The sequence below is a fragment of the Chenopodium album genome, chromosome 1 (assembly GCF_948465745.1).
Source record: "Chenopodium album chromosome 1, dcCheAlbu1.1, whole genome shotgun sequence".
Lineage (NCBI taxonomy): Eukaryota > Viridiplantae > Streptophyta > Magnoliopsida > Caryophyllales > Amaranthaceae > Chenopodium > Chenopodium album.
The window spans coordinates 834,071-848,781 of record NC_137834.1 but is presented as its reverse complement, the minus strand read 5'-3'; the positions used below and the strand labels follow the sequence as shown (position 1 = coordinate 848,781).

Here is a 14,711-nt window from a genome sequence, read left to right as displayed (position 1 = left end):
TACAAAAAATAAATGTCATGCAAACATTACTTCTATAAGGCGTTTGGTGGATTGGAGGAATAGGGATAAGAGGTAGTGATAAGGAATAAAATTGATACGAAGGATCGATAAAGACAATATATTTCTCATTTCTTATTTGGAATACATAGATAATAAGATTGGGACTGTTGTAAAAAAAATATAAAATAAAATAAAATAAAATAAAAACTTACTACATTCTTCTATCCCCTTTGTTCTTTCATTTCATTGATTAAGGGTGAAAGGTTGAAAGAGTTTTTTTTTTTATGCATGTCCTATCCTTAACAAGATCACACATGCTAATTAATTTTAAAGTAAATTATAAAATACGCTCAATATTATTGTATTTTAACTTCATAAATACCAAGTCAAACTTTTAGGAATATAATAAGTAGTATTACTATGTGTTGCTAGATTAGTATTAAACAAGATTAACTATTATAAGTATAACTGATAATGTTTTGTTCATGTCTTAATTAAATTAACTTCATTATATTAATTACCTTCCTTTCCTAATGTTCTTATTAGCTAGCATTAGTAGTTGGTTTAAACTATTACATCATATCGTACATATTATTACTTTTCCAAAGGTAATGTTTAACCAATAATTAGAGTTTTGGCAGTTTTGTGTCATCCTTTTATTGTGATTAATTTACAAAGTAAATTATGTACCTCTATGTATGAGGTATGTCCAAGGCAAAATTAAAAGAGTGTATTTCCCATGAAGTTGAGTTCATCGAAAATTGAATTCTCAAAGGCCTATTATATTATGTGTATGTGTATTAGTAAGAGCCGCGTTACCTCAACAAAGACCTATGTTCGACGTAGGTCTTTGTTGAAAACCCCGAAAACTTTTTATTTTGTAATATTCGTTGATAGAGAACATAGGTCTTTGTTGAAAACTTTTTATTAGTAATATTTGTTGATTAAGCATATACACATACCACTGCAAATATATGGAATAGAAGTATGATGCTTATGTATGTGCGGCCGTGCGGGTGGTCGAGTCCCTTTCGAATAGCAATGCATATGATCCTTAGAAAAAAGGTGGTCAAAGATGATCTAGTAATTCGACCACTTCTTTAATTTCTTAGAATCGGCTAATTTGACCCGCATATTAATGCCTTTTAAGTTGTAGCATATACTAAGTATAAAATTGTAAAGTACTTGTACAGCTAATGTTAATTTTTTAAGTGTTTGGGAGTGACTATTTCCGTTTCATAATTTTTTGTATTTTATATTGACATAGCTAAATTTCATTTTGGAATTACTACAAGATCGACAATATTAGTAATTTTACAAATTAATTAAAATAATATTATCTTTATGATTGTGAATAATGTGTATTTACTTTTTATATGTAAAAGAATAACATCTTATTAATCAGATATTCAATTGTTGTTATTTGTTAAGCTAGACACTTGATAACTAAAAAGCATAAAAAATAATGTGATCGAAGTATTACAACGTAACACGAAACACAACAAAGTTGATATATTAAATGTTTTTTTTTTAAAAAAAAAAAAAAAGGTATGATTGTACAAAATATAATCCTTAAACCTTATAAAAATGCAAAAGTTTTAACTGTAGCTTATGAATAGTACCCGCTGGTGCTATTACAGAGATGTCCTTGAATTCATTGAATTGCCGATTTTGCCCTTTATTGTTTTGTTTCTTTGGTGGCCTGGCTGTCGCCAGCTGTCTTCTCTCTCTTAACTCTTAAGGCTTCTTCCTTCTTCTCATCTCACTATCTTTCTCTCTCCTTCTCCTCTCGGCGCTCCCACTCTCTATCTCCTCCATTGGAGCAGTTTCTGAGGTACAAAACAAAAGAATTTATGATTTATTTTTTGTTTATTTCTTTTGTTCATCTATTCGATTAGATTTTTCCTCTTATAAGAATGGAGGCGGCAACAGCAGCAGCGAAACCAATAATCAATGTCGCTGCCATTTGCGGCTCCTTTCCATACAACATAGACCTCCTCCGAGCAGGTACTTTCTCTCTCCCCTTCCTCCTCCACAATCAAATTTTAAGACCCAAACTTTGTTCAGAATCAATACAAACAATGGAAATCAATTACATGGGTATTTCGTCATTGCCGATAATTATGTTATAATTCAAAGTATATAATTATAACAATTAATAGATTATCATATTAATGTTAAATTAAATGTTTAAAATTATGAAGCATTTGTGATGAACCATATATCAATATATAGCTAGAACTGTCGATAATACCAGTAACAAATAATTTAACATACAATCCCAAGTATTGTGTGTATAAAATTAAACAACCTTTTTATTTTAATTGTTTTGGTATGAAAAACTTTAATTCAGGTTTGGGACCCTCATTCCAAAACTCTTATTACCAAACTGCAGATTAATATGTTCCTGTTGTTTTCGAATGTTTTTGGTTGAATCTTTGTGGGTGTATTTGTGCGAAATCGTTTCGTTTTTAATAGGAGTTTATTTGATCGATTTGTTTTTGATTTTTTGGGTTTATTTATTCTATTGTTTTTCGATAATTTAAGGGTTTATTTGTTCTATTTATTTTCATTTTTTGGGTTGAATTTTAGTGCTTCTTCGATTGTGTGGTGGTTTTTTTTTGGGTTGAATTTGATTGATTTATGTTTTTTGGGTTGATTTTTTATATTGTTAGTAGCATTATTGTCTGATTTGTAACAGAATTGTTGATCTCCAGGTACAATTCTATCTCCCCTTTCTCTTTCTTGTTCAAATTGGTTCAATTTTCATCTAACCTTTAATATGAATGTCTTTTTTTTTTTTTTTTTTTTTTTTTTTTTTTTTTTTTTTTTTTTTTTTTCTTTCTCATCCTCCAGTTTCTCTGTTTTTTTTTTTTTTTTCTAAAATTGGCGGAAGGAGTAAGACGGAGCAAGGTTTGGTGGATTCGAGTTTGAGGTGAAGAAACTCAGACATTATTGCATGGTCGATTTGTTTTTAATTTCTAGAATGTAATGATTTACTTATGATCTGTGTTGTGATTTGTGTGTTATTGTTGATGTTTGTTTGTGTTTTGTGGAATTGATGGAATTTTAATTTGATTGATTGAGAAACAAGCTCAGTTGATGTTAGGCTACTTTTTTTTTGTCAAATATGAAGTGGTACATTTGAACGATTGTACCATTATTGTTAAATTCGGTTTGAAATTTATTTATTTTGTGTTCTTTTGTATGAGTGATGTATGAGTAATTGTTTGATGAAGATTGGGTGGGCTTCATTGTTTCTTCCTTTAAGGTTGTGTTCATTTCCCTTTTTTTCGTTGTATTTCTTGTACCTTGATTATGAGCGGTGCTTTAATTTCTATATATGCAGAAATGGAGGGTGAAAAATTATTTCAGAATTATGGGGTGGTTTTGATTCAATCTATAACCCTTATAAAAATGCAAGACGAAACTAATGTAGTTTATGTGGTGGTTCATTTGTGGGCTTTACTGCAGTTTTCGATTGAATTTGATATCAAATGGCTCTTACATAGCAACTTGCTACTAAGGTATCTCTTCATTGTTCATTCTCATGGTTTCCTCTATTTAGTTCGTCTATACATTGGGAACTTTTCAATTCAATCTGATGAAATTTCAGGCTTTTCCATATTTTAGTTCCGTTCATAAATTTAGGGGTTTTCTCGATTCAATTATGGTCATTTTAAAATTGGAGCTTTTCCGAATTAATTTAATTAGTTCAAATATTTGGGGTGGTTTAAGCATTCTAAAGCTATTTCTTATGTTAGGATATCTGTAATGATTTTCTTATCTCTGTTGTGATTTGTGTGTTGTTGTTGATGTTTGTTTTTGTTTTGTGGAATTGATGGAATTTTAATTTGATTGATTGAGATCTGGAATGGTTCTACTAAAGGGCTACTTTTCAACCTCCGAACAGGTGCCACTATTTTTTTAGCTTCCTTTGTTTTTGTTGTCACATTAGATGAGATGAAACACTCCATATTTTGAAATTTGGAAATTTTGTTTTTCATTGGAAGGTAAATATATCATGCCACCTAATGCTGCTAACCTGATCATTTATAAGAATGTAAAATCATGTTTATGTGACAAGCCTAATGGTGGCCAATAAGATCAGAACCGTTTAAATGATCAGTAGAGTAGTATTGTACCATTGGCTTTAATAAAATCGTCACTATTCCTTAGGTTAAAATTTTACTCTTCCTTGTCATCAAAAAATAATAAATTGTTACTCTTCTAATTTAAAATGAGGTCAATTTACTTCTTTTTGTTGTGTTACAAACACACTACTTAATATTTCTTTCTTATGGAGGAGGAGAGGAACTTCTGATGCAGAATTTGCTCCGCATCATTTTTAAACTTTAACTTAATACAAGGAATTAAATATATTAACATGGGTAAATCCTATATCGTGTAGGCAAACATTTTAAAGAAATGTCGTGACCATGGAATGGGCCCTGTAGGTTTCTATGAGCCTTGTTTTCGTGAGGGAGGGAAGTTGCATTTGAGCATGATGTGTTTTGGTCAGTTTTGGGATCCTGATGCCAGCAAATATGTAAAAAATCGGCCAATTGATCAAGCAAAACCACCGTCACTTCCACATGAATTTCTAATGTTAGTTGAAAGAGCCATCAATGACTCTCACTCTCTTATAGCTAAACAGTCTGAGGCAAATAATGTAGAAGACATTCTTCTCCCAGTTGTAAATTATTATACACAAACTGGACAGCTCGGTTTACATCAGGCTCGTAATTCGAAAGTTTTATCTGATTTTTCTTGTATTGAAATTACATGGCTTAGCTTTCAGTGTGACAACTAACACTTTCATGTTGAAGAAACATCTGGACAACTCTTCTATAATACCTATTAGAAAGTGTCTTACTGTTGCTATGACCTTTTTTGTTTGCTTGCTTGTTCGTTTGCTGTCAAATGGGATCTTGTTAATTCTTAGAAACAAGTAAATGATCTCCAAAATTGAAGTTAATGAGCATTGTATCACACAATAAAGAACATCTTTTGAAGTTTGGTAAAAAAAAAAACTCCAGCTTCTTTACTCATAGTCTCTAATAAGTAATGACCACCTAATCTCCCAAAACGTAGAATAAAATTAGAAAACTGGTGTTTGCTGACTTGCTTTATGCTCTATAGCCTCTATACTACAGGGCTAAAGTGTCTGTCAGCTTAATAAGTTAAGGAACTAACACCTTAATAGGATAAGAGTAAGTTGCCTATCTGGAAATTAACTTGGCTTTTTTGTTCTACAATTATACGATTCTATAGTCTATAATGTCAAGCAAAGTGAAGCTCTAGGACCTCATTGCCTTGATTGATACATTCATCTGCTTGTTTCAGGACAAGGATTAGAGTCGGGAGAGTCTTGGGAAAGGAATACCTATTGTGTCTTTCTCCATTGGTGACTCTGCAGAATTTTTATATGGTGATCAGGCAGATGCTGAAAAGGCTGATAAGATTAAATTAGAATATGGAGATGTTCTAATATTCGGAGGTAAATCAAGACGTATTTTTCATGGTGTCTCTGCAATTTTTTTGTGAAGTTTGAAGTGTTTTTAGTGGATTGGTAAGTGAATTAGTGAGAGTTTTGAGTGGTTATTTACATATGGATGGAGAAGTCAATAATTTTTGGTAATGCTTAAGTTAGGGTTTATTTTGCACTGTTGTTGTTATATTCGGTTTCAAATTTTCTTAATGTTGTGTTCTTATGTTGAATCTACTTATAAAAATGGCCAGGGAAGTTTATATTTGGTTTTTTTTTTTTTTTTATATACTTCAGAGCTTTCTCTAACCCCCCACTAAAGCAAAATAACTTTCCTCTCCATTGAAGTAACTTGAAAGGTAATTTGTTGATTTTTCGATCCGACGTCCAAGTATAGTTCTTTTTGCTTTCTCTCTCTTGTTCTAATTGGTTCAATGTTCATCTCTTTGTTTATATTTTTCCTTTTATTTGAATGTTAGACTGATTAAATTTTTGTTCATTTCTGGGTTTTTATGCAGTTGGATTTTCTGGGTTTTTATTTATTTATTTAATATTGATTCTGAATTTAATTCAGCTTTACTAGGTGTTTTTGTGTTTAAAGCTTGATGCTAATATCATTGGAGGAACTTAGTTATAGAAAGGCATGCCTTTTTATTGGCAGAAGTGAATAAGTTAGTTTTTTGTAATTAGTTTGATAGAAGTAGAATATCATATTGCTAAAAGTTTTCTATTTGATTTGGTATAGGATCTTCACTAATTAAAAGGAGATTATGCCAGTTTTCCAGTCAATGTGATCTTCATGGATTAAAATTGACATACCAATGAAACTCAACATTCTATATTTTTTCACACAATTAACATGGTTGGCTGACTTGGGAGGTTTAAAAAATATCTCTAATTAATGGATTATGTTTAGTATCTGCCTGAGATTGCTGTGCTATTATTATTGTATGGACGAGGTCGTGGTGAAAGTAAGATAAAGCTCTAAAACGTTCAATGTGATGGCAAAACCATTTGCTTGTATCTTATAAAACTCGATGTAGTATAGTTGTATATAGCCTATATTATTTGCTTGAATCTTATACTCAATGTAGTATAGTTGTATATAGCCTAAAATGTTCAATGTAATGTCATACTTTATGAACTGTTCAGAACTCCAAGTCCTAAGCTTAATTAAACCCTTTAGCTGTGTATTGTTTCTTATTTGGGTGGTGGATTGTCCGTTTGTTATTGAACAGGAAGTTTGTTATTGCCTGATTGACCGGATAAGTTTTGAGATGCTACCTACATTACATCCTTGGAGTTGATATTGATGATACAATGTAGTTATATCATCACCCCTTCTCTGTGGATAGCCAAAAGGCGAGGCTTGCACTTGAAGAGAATCAAATTGATTATACATTTATTACATGGATGCATCATTCTTCATTCTGTCATGTTGTCATGTTTAAATACAAGGTAGGAAAGTATTTTTGGATATATTTAGTTAATCAGAAGTATATATTCATAGCTTCAAAGATATGAAAAGAGGAACATGGTTAAGTAGAATGTCTTTATGGCATTGAGAGTCGCATGAAACCTATTCTTGGTTGAATTAATGCATGCATCACCAAGTTAAGTGGGCTTGCAAAACTAAAGATGCTATTACCGTTTACATGCGAGCCTAATTTCGATTGGTAATACGATATATAACACTAAGATGCTATTACCGTTTACATGCGAGCCTAATTTCGATTGGTAATACGATATATAACACTAAGATGCTATTACCGTTTACATGCGAGCCTAAGAACACTAAGATGCTATTACCGTTTACATGCGAGCCTAAGAACTACAATCGTTAAAATCGTACATAAAATGATTTATAGATAAATAACCAATAAATAAAATTTAATATATAAACATATGATATTTCTCATTCATTTTATACATTCCATATCGATTACAAACTCTAATTACTAAAATTTTCAATAGAAGAACCACTCGAAAATTTTCTACTTTAAATAGTCTAACAAACAAATATACAATACTTTTGTATATTTTACATTTAATCCATTTTACATAACTTTATCCCTTAGTGGTGCATTTCCTTATAACTAATCCTTATTATCACAATCATTCTAAGACGAAGCTATTCGAAAAATATTTAGGTACTCCTCAATAGGAAACTATTTTGCGTTCTACAATAATGTCTAAAACAATAGTATATTTTTTTTAAGAATCTTTAAATTATCAAATTCTAGATAACTTCACTTATAACAATTGTTTTTCCATAAATATTTCCCCATAGAAACTTTATCACTACTCCTTTTCAGTACTTATAAATTCATGCATCCTTGCTATTACAAAACCCGAACACAACCACGAATATCACAACAACCGAACACATCCACGAATTTTGCTTATCTTGCCGTCGGGGGGGCACGCGTAACGCGCGTGCTCCAACGATTAGTTATTATAAAATGTATGGAGTACAAAGTAGAAATCTAATACAACGTTTGGTCACGCTAATGTATTATAAAATAACATCCCTATATTCCCTACAACTATGCATCTTTATACTACTTAAATTGTTTGTTATGTACTTTTGACATACCAAAAGTTTAAGTCTACTAGTCGCTCTAAATCTCCAAATTTTATTGGTGTGATCAAATTATTTTAAACTAATTATATGTTGTAATTATAAATACGATAGACGACACCAACAAAGTTTTAGCTCACCTCTTGATTAATGTTAATTCTAAGCTCAAATCCTAGAGGTCCGAGGTTCAGATGTGTTACCTAATAAGAGTATTTGGGTGAGATTTCCTCATCTTCTCCTCTACTTCCAATTGTCTGAACTTTATATAGTGGACTAAAAAATAAAACTTGAGGATTAAGATTGTTAGGTCTTCTAATCTTCCATACCATGAAAAAAAATACAAGTACAATGAATGCTTAACAAAAACAATTTAACGTACATATTCCTCCACTAATTAATTAATTAAACTAGTTATTACTCCTTATACAATTCACATTCTTTTGCTTGAGCTTACTTGCGATCAACCCCAACGGAATTGCAAAAAACAGTCAAAAGGGTTGTGGATGGAGTTGACTGATTCAATACAGTTGGCTGCTCATCAAAGTTATCTTCTACTTTCTATCTTGTGATTTGGCAAATATTTTTGCCATGTCATTATCTAAGTGTACACATGCAATGCACCAAATTGAACTCTTTTGGTAGATAAATTTGCATCTTAATTTTTTTAACTACTAATAAACTCCCAAATGCCTATCTCTTATAAGGCATATATGTAATCCAACCTATTCCCTTTAATAAAAGAATATATCTTTTAGTAAGAGAATGACATGTTGAACATTTATTAACTTCATTGAAATGTTCTATAATTATCCAAGGTTTACATACATAACCTAATCTCAATTATAAATTAATACTGATTAATAATATGACGATTGTGTTGAACAAGACATGATTCTAAAAGACACACACAAAGCAAATTAATATTACCAAAATAAAAACATTGATCATATCATCGCCGAACAAAAAATGACTCAAACCTACTCAAATCAAACATTTTTTGATCGACTTGAATCACATACATACTAGTCTTGTCTATATCCTAGTCGGTATAATTTAATATCAATACAATTTAATCTTTGTAAGTGTAATGGGTCATTGTCAAAATAGAAAGGTGGGCTATAATCTAAAATAGGAAATCATCTTGTACAAGCCATAAGCTTTACGGATATTCCAGAGTTAGCTAGTAATTGTGGTCCTAGGCTTTTTTTATTTGTAAGCTTCCTCTAAAGTGGGAATAATGAAAGGTATTATACTTTCTCAAAATATGGTTTGAATGGATAAAGTTAATTAATCAACATGCAAATGATATTCATTATTAATGTTTACACGTAAATAAATAAAATTAAAATTAGAAGTTATATCATAGTACGAATATGATATCACTATTGTCAATTTGTGAGTGTGATATCAAGGTCTCGTTATTTATTACTCTTGCGGATGTGTCGAAACCATGTAATATATTACCTTATCTCATTGTTTGTTTTACAAATTTCCTTCACTTTTCTTTTTTATTCTAAGCCTGTAATAATTTGAGTTATTAATGACTCTAACAACACTTATTAGTACAATTATATTTTAGAAGATACTCCATCTATCTGTTCTAAAATGATTGACACAATCAAGCTTTATATACATGTCGATGCACTAGTTTAGCTTTGTTTTTATAGCTCTTTATTAGTCCATATTAAGCTCGGATGGCAAAAAACTAACGTTAATGTCTCAATTTGCATGTCAAGAAATAACGAATTGACACGTAAAATGAGACAATTGCGTTATTTTGTATCCGATTTCGAGCTTAATTTGGAAAATGACCCTCAAAACTTTATTTGAGCAATTGATTCAAGGCTTAAAACACAATGATATGCAAATCTTAGCATTTCTTGACATGCAAAACGAGTCATTTACGTTATTTTGTTGTTTATATGCTTAATTCATATTTAAAAGGGCTAAAATTACCCCTAAAACCTTAACAAAACATTTTTTTGGAAGGTTCACCTAATCCAATGAGATTATTGATCGAAATGCTAACTAGGATCACTTTACAGTCAAGTCATTAGTTTGTGGTGTTTTGACTACTATGCATACATGGTGTTGGATGCACCTAAACCATACTTGGGAAGTTGGGAGTGTTGATGTAAATTTTGCTAAAAATTGTTATAATTAACAGAAATATAGGTTTTTTTTTTTTTTTTTAAAGTTAGTCAACAATAATGTAAACGAAATTTGATCTGCTACGTCTTGATTACCATGGTATCTATCACAAGCTAATTAAAACTACCGACATTTGCCGCCAGAAATTGAATTACAGGATCTCAAAAACCCGATATTATTACTTGGTGCTTGCCCAAGGAAAGACATATAGTCACCACTATACTTTTCATAACATTATAAATTGTCAAATATTGAATGGAAATTTGTACGCCTAATATAATGATCAGAAAGGATAAAATACGAGTCACCAATGAGGCAATGATGTCAACATTTTCATACAGTTATGCTTAGGTAAAATCTACCCCCTCTAATATTATAAATAACGGGTGATTAGAGATTCAAATTTGATCTTATTTGTCCCAATATAAATTTTACTTTTATGATTTTAATTTGAGAACAAAAATGATACAAAGAAAGAACATTTAAAATCTACCACCTCTAATATTAAATAAGATCTCTATTCCACAATTAACCTTTGTTTGAATCTTTCTCTATTATTTGAAATATTTTGAATCATTTAGCTAACAACACATATATCAAAATGGACACTACTCATTGCCTCTTAATAAATAAATACCAAGTATTAAACATTAAACATATAAGTTAGTTCTTCTAACTAATAATAATTACACTCCCTAAGATTTCCAAATGAAGAAAATAGCAAATAAACAACACTAGTAGTCTCTAATGAAAAGCTTAAAGACAATCAATCAAGGAACAATAATTTATGTACAATTGGATGACCTAAGACTATTCACAATCATACATCTCCAAAACAAATTGAGATGTGCCATTTAAATAAAATTAAAAACTATACTACACCCTATTTGTAAGATGATGGGTAACATGGGTTCCCATTTATTTGGTGACAGCTTAATCCAATATTTTGGTATGGGCCCACATGTTGGTCTAATCCAGCATTACTACCCATACTTGTTTGGATATCAAAGCTTGAATTATATGAAGTGTTGTCATTTAGTAAATGGGCTATTGGGCCCAAGTAGTCCAAATCCAATAGGTATGATAATGATTGAGTTCTTGGGAACTTTATTTCTGGTTCATTTTGATTACTAGATGCATCACTTGCTCCTCCTTCCACCATGCTTATTTGCCCTTGTGGCGAACTCGATGAATCCTCTGCCCTCGCGACATGCCTCTTCTTGTAGATTCTACATAACACCCAATCGTCCAACTATAAAAAAAAAATAAAAAAATAAAAAAAAATTAACAATCATATATATTATTTATTGAGACGAATTCAAATTAACTTTCAAAATTTATATCGAATTATTAGTTAGAGTAACGTTGTTTGAAATATAACAATATTTTAAGGTAACATTTAATTTAAAAGAACGTCATAAAATAAAACAAAGACAATCATTAGAAATAATTAATAAATCCGGGTAAAAAAAAAAAAAGGCGGCTTAACGTACCCTCATGGATCCATGTTGCTTGATGGGTTGATGCTTAGACTCAGTTAAACGATATTCATGCATAATCCAATCAGTCTTAGACCCCTTAGGAGGTCTACCCTTGTAAAAAACAAGAGCCTTCTTAATCCCAACATACTTAGCTCCACTATATATGGCCTTATCCGTGCCCGTGGCCTTCCAATAACCCGATAACGTAGCTCGATTGGGTCGGATCCCATTCGGGTATTTCCTATCTCTAGGGGTGAAGAAGTACCATTCATTTTCTCCAAACTCTGCCTTATCTACAAAACACCAAACCAATCATTAAAAAAAAATCAGTAAGTTTTCATTCATGCATAAAACAATGTTTATTAAGAAAATATGTTACATATTAGACCATTTATTAAAATTAAATTATACGAACCGGGTAATTGCCATGGATCAAACTTGTATATATCAACTTCAGGAATAATTGAAACAGGACAAGGCCTAGACATAGCTTGATTCTTAAGGTAGTGTATGATTAATTCTTCATCAGTTGGATGAAACCTAAAACCAGGAGGAAGACTACTAGAACATCTTTTTGCATCCATTATTATAGTAGCTTGTTAAATTTTGTAAGTTTCTTTTTTGGTAGGAAATTCAAAGTTTGATTTTTTTTATTTTTTTTTTTTTATTTTTTGGAAAAAAAGGGGGGTGGAAAGAGAGAAATAGAGTTTTTCTTGCTAAAAAGGGGGGAAGAATGAAATGGGTGTTTGAAATGTTTGCAAAGAGAGGTGAGGGGATTATATGGGTGAGGGTTTCTTGTCTTGTAGTGAAAGATATGGATAGAAGATCGATTATTATTAATAACTATTTATTTAATTAATTAATTAATAATTAATGTTACGTCATGTTGATTAGGGAGTTATTTTTGGCTTTTTTGACTTGTTACATTCCTAGTATGATGAAGATAATACATACTTGCAAGGGTAGGTAAACTATATGGTATAATTTTCATATTATTCCATCAAAGTTTGAAAGAATCAAAGAATCTCAAGTTTAGGATTAGTAGTCTATAAGTGCGGTTAGTGTATAATTAATTTATGTCGGTTTTAAGTATGTGCTTAGCTAATAGCTTAGTACGAAGTATTAAAGTATTTGAGAGGTTTATTTTGGAACAACTTTAAGTTTAGTTGAAACAACTTGTTTGTATTAGGCTTTCACGCTTTGTTGCTTTCACATAAATTTCCTTATTTTCTTTTATCTGAACTTTTATTTAATTGTGAATTACAATTAATTTAATAACCCTTATCTTATATCAGTATTTACATAAACTATTTTGACTTTCTTTTGCGCTTTATACTTAAAAAAAATAATTCAGACTCTATGAATACTTTTCATTAGTCTAAAATTTGAACTTAATTTCCAAATTTAGTTTTGTCAAGATGAATAATATGTTGTTATACTTTCTTAAGGATGAAGTTAAGTTAATTATTATATAATCCAAATTCATTCAAATCATGTATCCATCATTTCTTTATTCATGATCATGCATGTAGTAGTATATATTATCTAATTCATATGTATGAGTTTATATATGATTATTTAATTTAATCCACATCATAAAACTTAATATCCTATGAATTTTCTATTTCATAAGAGCATATTATTAAAGTTAGAAAATTGAATTCATCAACCTCAAACAATAAACTATGCGCACAAATACAAGTGAACGGACCACCTTCTAGTAAGTCATGGCATTCACATTGGATTAACTCGAATAGATAAGATGACATCAGCTTACTAGTACAAGTATATCATATGATATGAATGCTGAAGTGCTCACTAAAGGACAAAAATTATGTATCATTTTCTTATGTGGAGTTTTGAGGTTGATGCATTTACATCTCAAAGCCTCTTGAGCCTTCATATATAATGTACTCGTATATTCTTTTACTCATCGCACAAAATTATATTTGTTACAAAAAAGAATGTTTTATAAATTTTTTTTTTTAAATGAATTGATATATTTCAATGGGTAACAATATTGGAATATTATTTCAACGAAGGGCGAGCTATTGGAATAATTCAATACAGTAGGTAATAAGATTACAATGAAATTGAAATTACTTGGTCCTTAAAACAGAAAGAAATAAAGAAATTTCTCGACAAGTTCTATTAGAGTATTTATTAATTTTATAAGCAGAAAAGGTTGAAAAATTATTCACAAATTACAAATTTCCTTAGATAGTCCAATTGGGTGGGTGAAACCATCCAATTTACCTTTAAACGACCAATTTATCGGTTTATAACTTACACCGATTTCATTAATTCAAGCCTATCACGAACATTTATGACAACATATAATGATCATATACGGTTCCAAACAACATTATATGACCCCGAGATGTATTCCCTAGAATTTCAAGATTTTTCGACACCGGGCCCCGAAAACTACAAAAATTCTCAAAAAGCGTGGAATTAAAGATTCCCTTGAATTTTTCGAGATTTTTTTCGTCCAGAATTAAAGATTGCCGAAATGTTTATTACCATAGTCTCTAATACTCTCCGGGAGTTCAATTGGGTGGGTGGAACTATCCAATTTGCCTTTAAACGGACAATTTACCGGTTTAAATTACTACTTGCGCCGATTTCATTAACTCAAGGGTACCACAAACATTTATGACAACATATAATGATCATATATGGTTCCAAACGACATTATATGGCCCCAAGATATATCCCCTAAAATCTCATTTATTTTCGACATCGGGCCCCGAAACCTCCAAAATTTCTCAAAAAGCGTGAATATTAGCCTTACATTTTGGAATTTTCTTACTTTTCTTCGCCCGGAAATAAAAATTGCCGAAATGTTTACCATGGTCCCTAATACCCTCCGGGAGTCCAATTGGGTGGGTGGAACCATCCTATTTGTCTTTAAACGGCCAATTTACCATACCGGTATACAACTTGCACCGATTAAATTAACTCAAGCCTACTACGAACATTTATGACAACATATAATGATCATATATGG

General features: G+C 30.8%; 1 protein-coding gene and 1 long non-coding RNA gene across 4 annotated transcripts; one reads left to right on the top strand and one right to left on the bottom strand.

The window, feature by feature from the left end:
- Positions 1 to 1,966: 1,966 nt before the first annotated feature.
- LOC145639290 (uncharacterized) lies at positions 1,967 to 6,850 on the top strand. Of its 3 annotated transcripts, XR_014114865.1 has the most exons (5): positions 1,967 to 2,935; positions 3,475 to 3,527; positions 5,347 to 5,500; positions 5,786 to 5,847; positions 6,727 to 6,850. It is a non-coding gene; the product is annotated as an uncharacterized LOC145639290 (long non-coding RNA). The 3 variants fall into 3 exon arrangements; XR_014114867.1 differs by lacking the exon at positions 5,786 to 5,847; XR_014114864.1 differs by lacking the exons at positions 5,786 to 5,847; positions 6,727 to 6,850 and having other exon boundaries at positions 5,347 to 5,753.
- A 4,108-nt stretch (positions 6,851 to 10,958) lies between these two features.
- On the bottom strand, positions 10,959 to 12,462 carry LOC145607524 (NAC domain-containing protein 2-like). Its single transcript, XM_081663445.1, has 3 exons — positions 12,117 to 12,462; positions 11,714 to 11,994; positions 10,959 to 11,472 (listed from the first exon to the last, which is right to left on the bottom strand). Exons 1-3 carry the CDS (start codon positions 12,283 to 12,285, stop codon positions 11,104 to 11,106), a joined length of 819 nt encoding a protein of 272 aa, XP_081519571.1. The 5' UTR covers positions 12,286 to 12,462; the 3' UTR covers positions 10,959 to 11,103.
- Between the last annotated feature and the right edge of the window lie 2,249 nt (positions 12,463 to 14,711).

Coding starts and splice junctions, on each gene's coding strand:
- LOC145607524 (XM_081663445.1), bottom strand. CDS start 12,285: ATGGATGCAAAAAGATGTTCTAGTAGTCTTCCTCCTGGTTTTAGGTTT. Junction 11,995..12,116: donor TGATCCATGGCAATTACCCG/GTTCGTATAATT, acceptor GGTGTTTTGTAG/ATAAGGCAGAGTTTGGAGAA. Junction 11,473..11,713: donor AGCAACATGGATCCATGAGG/GTACGTTAAGCC, acceptor TTTTTTTTATAG/TTGGACGATTGGGTGTTATG.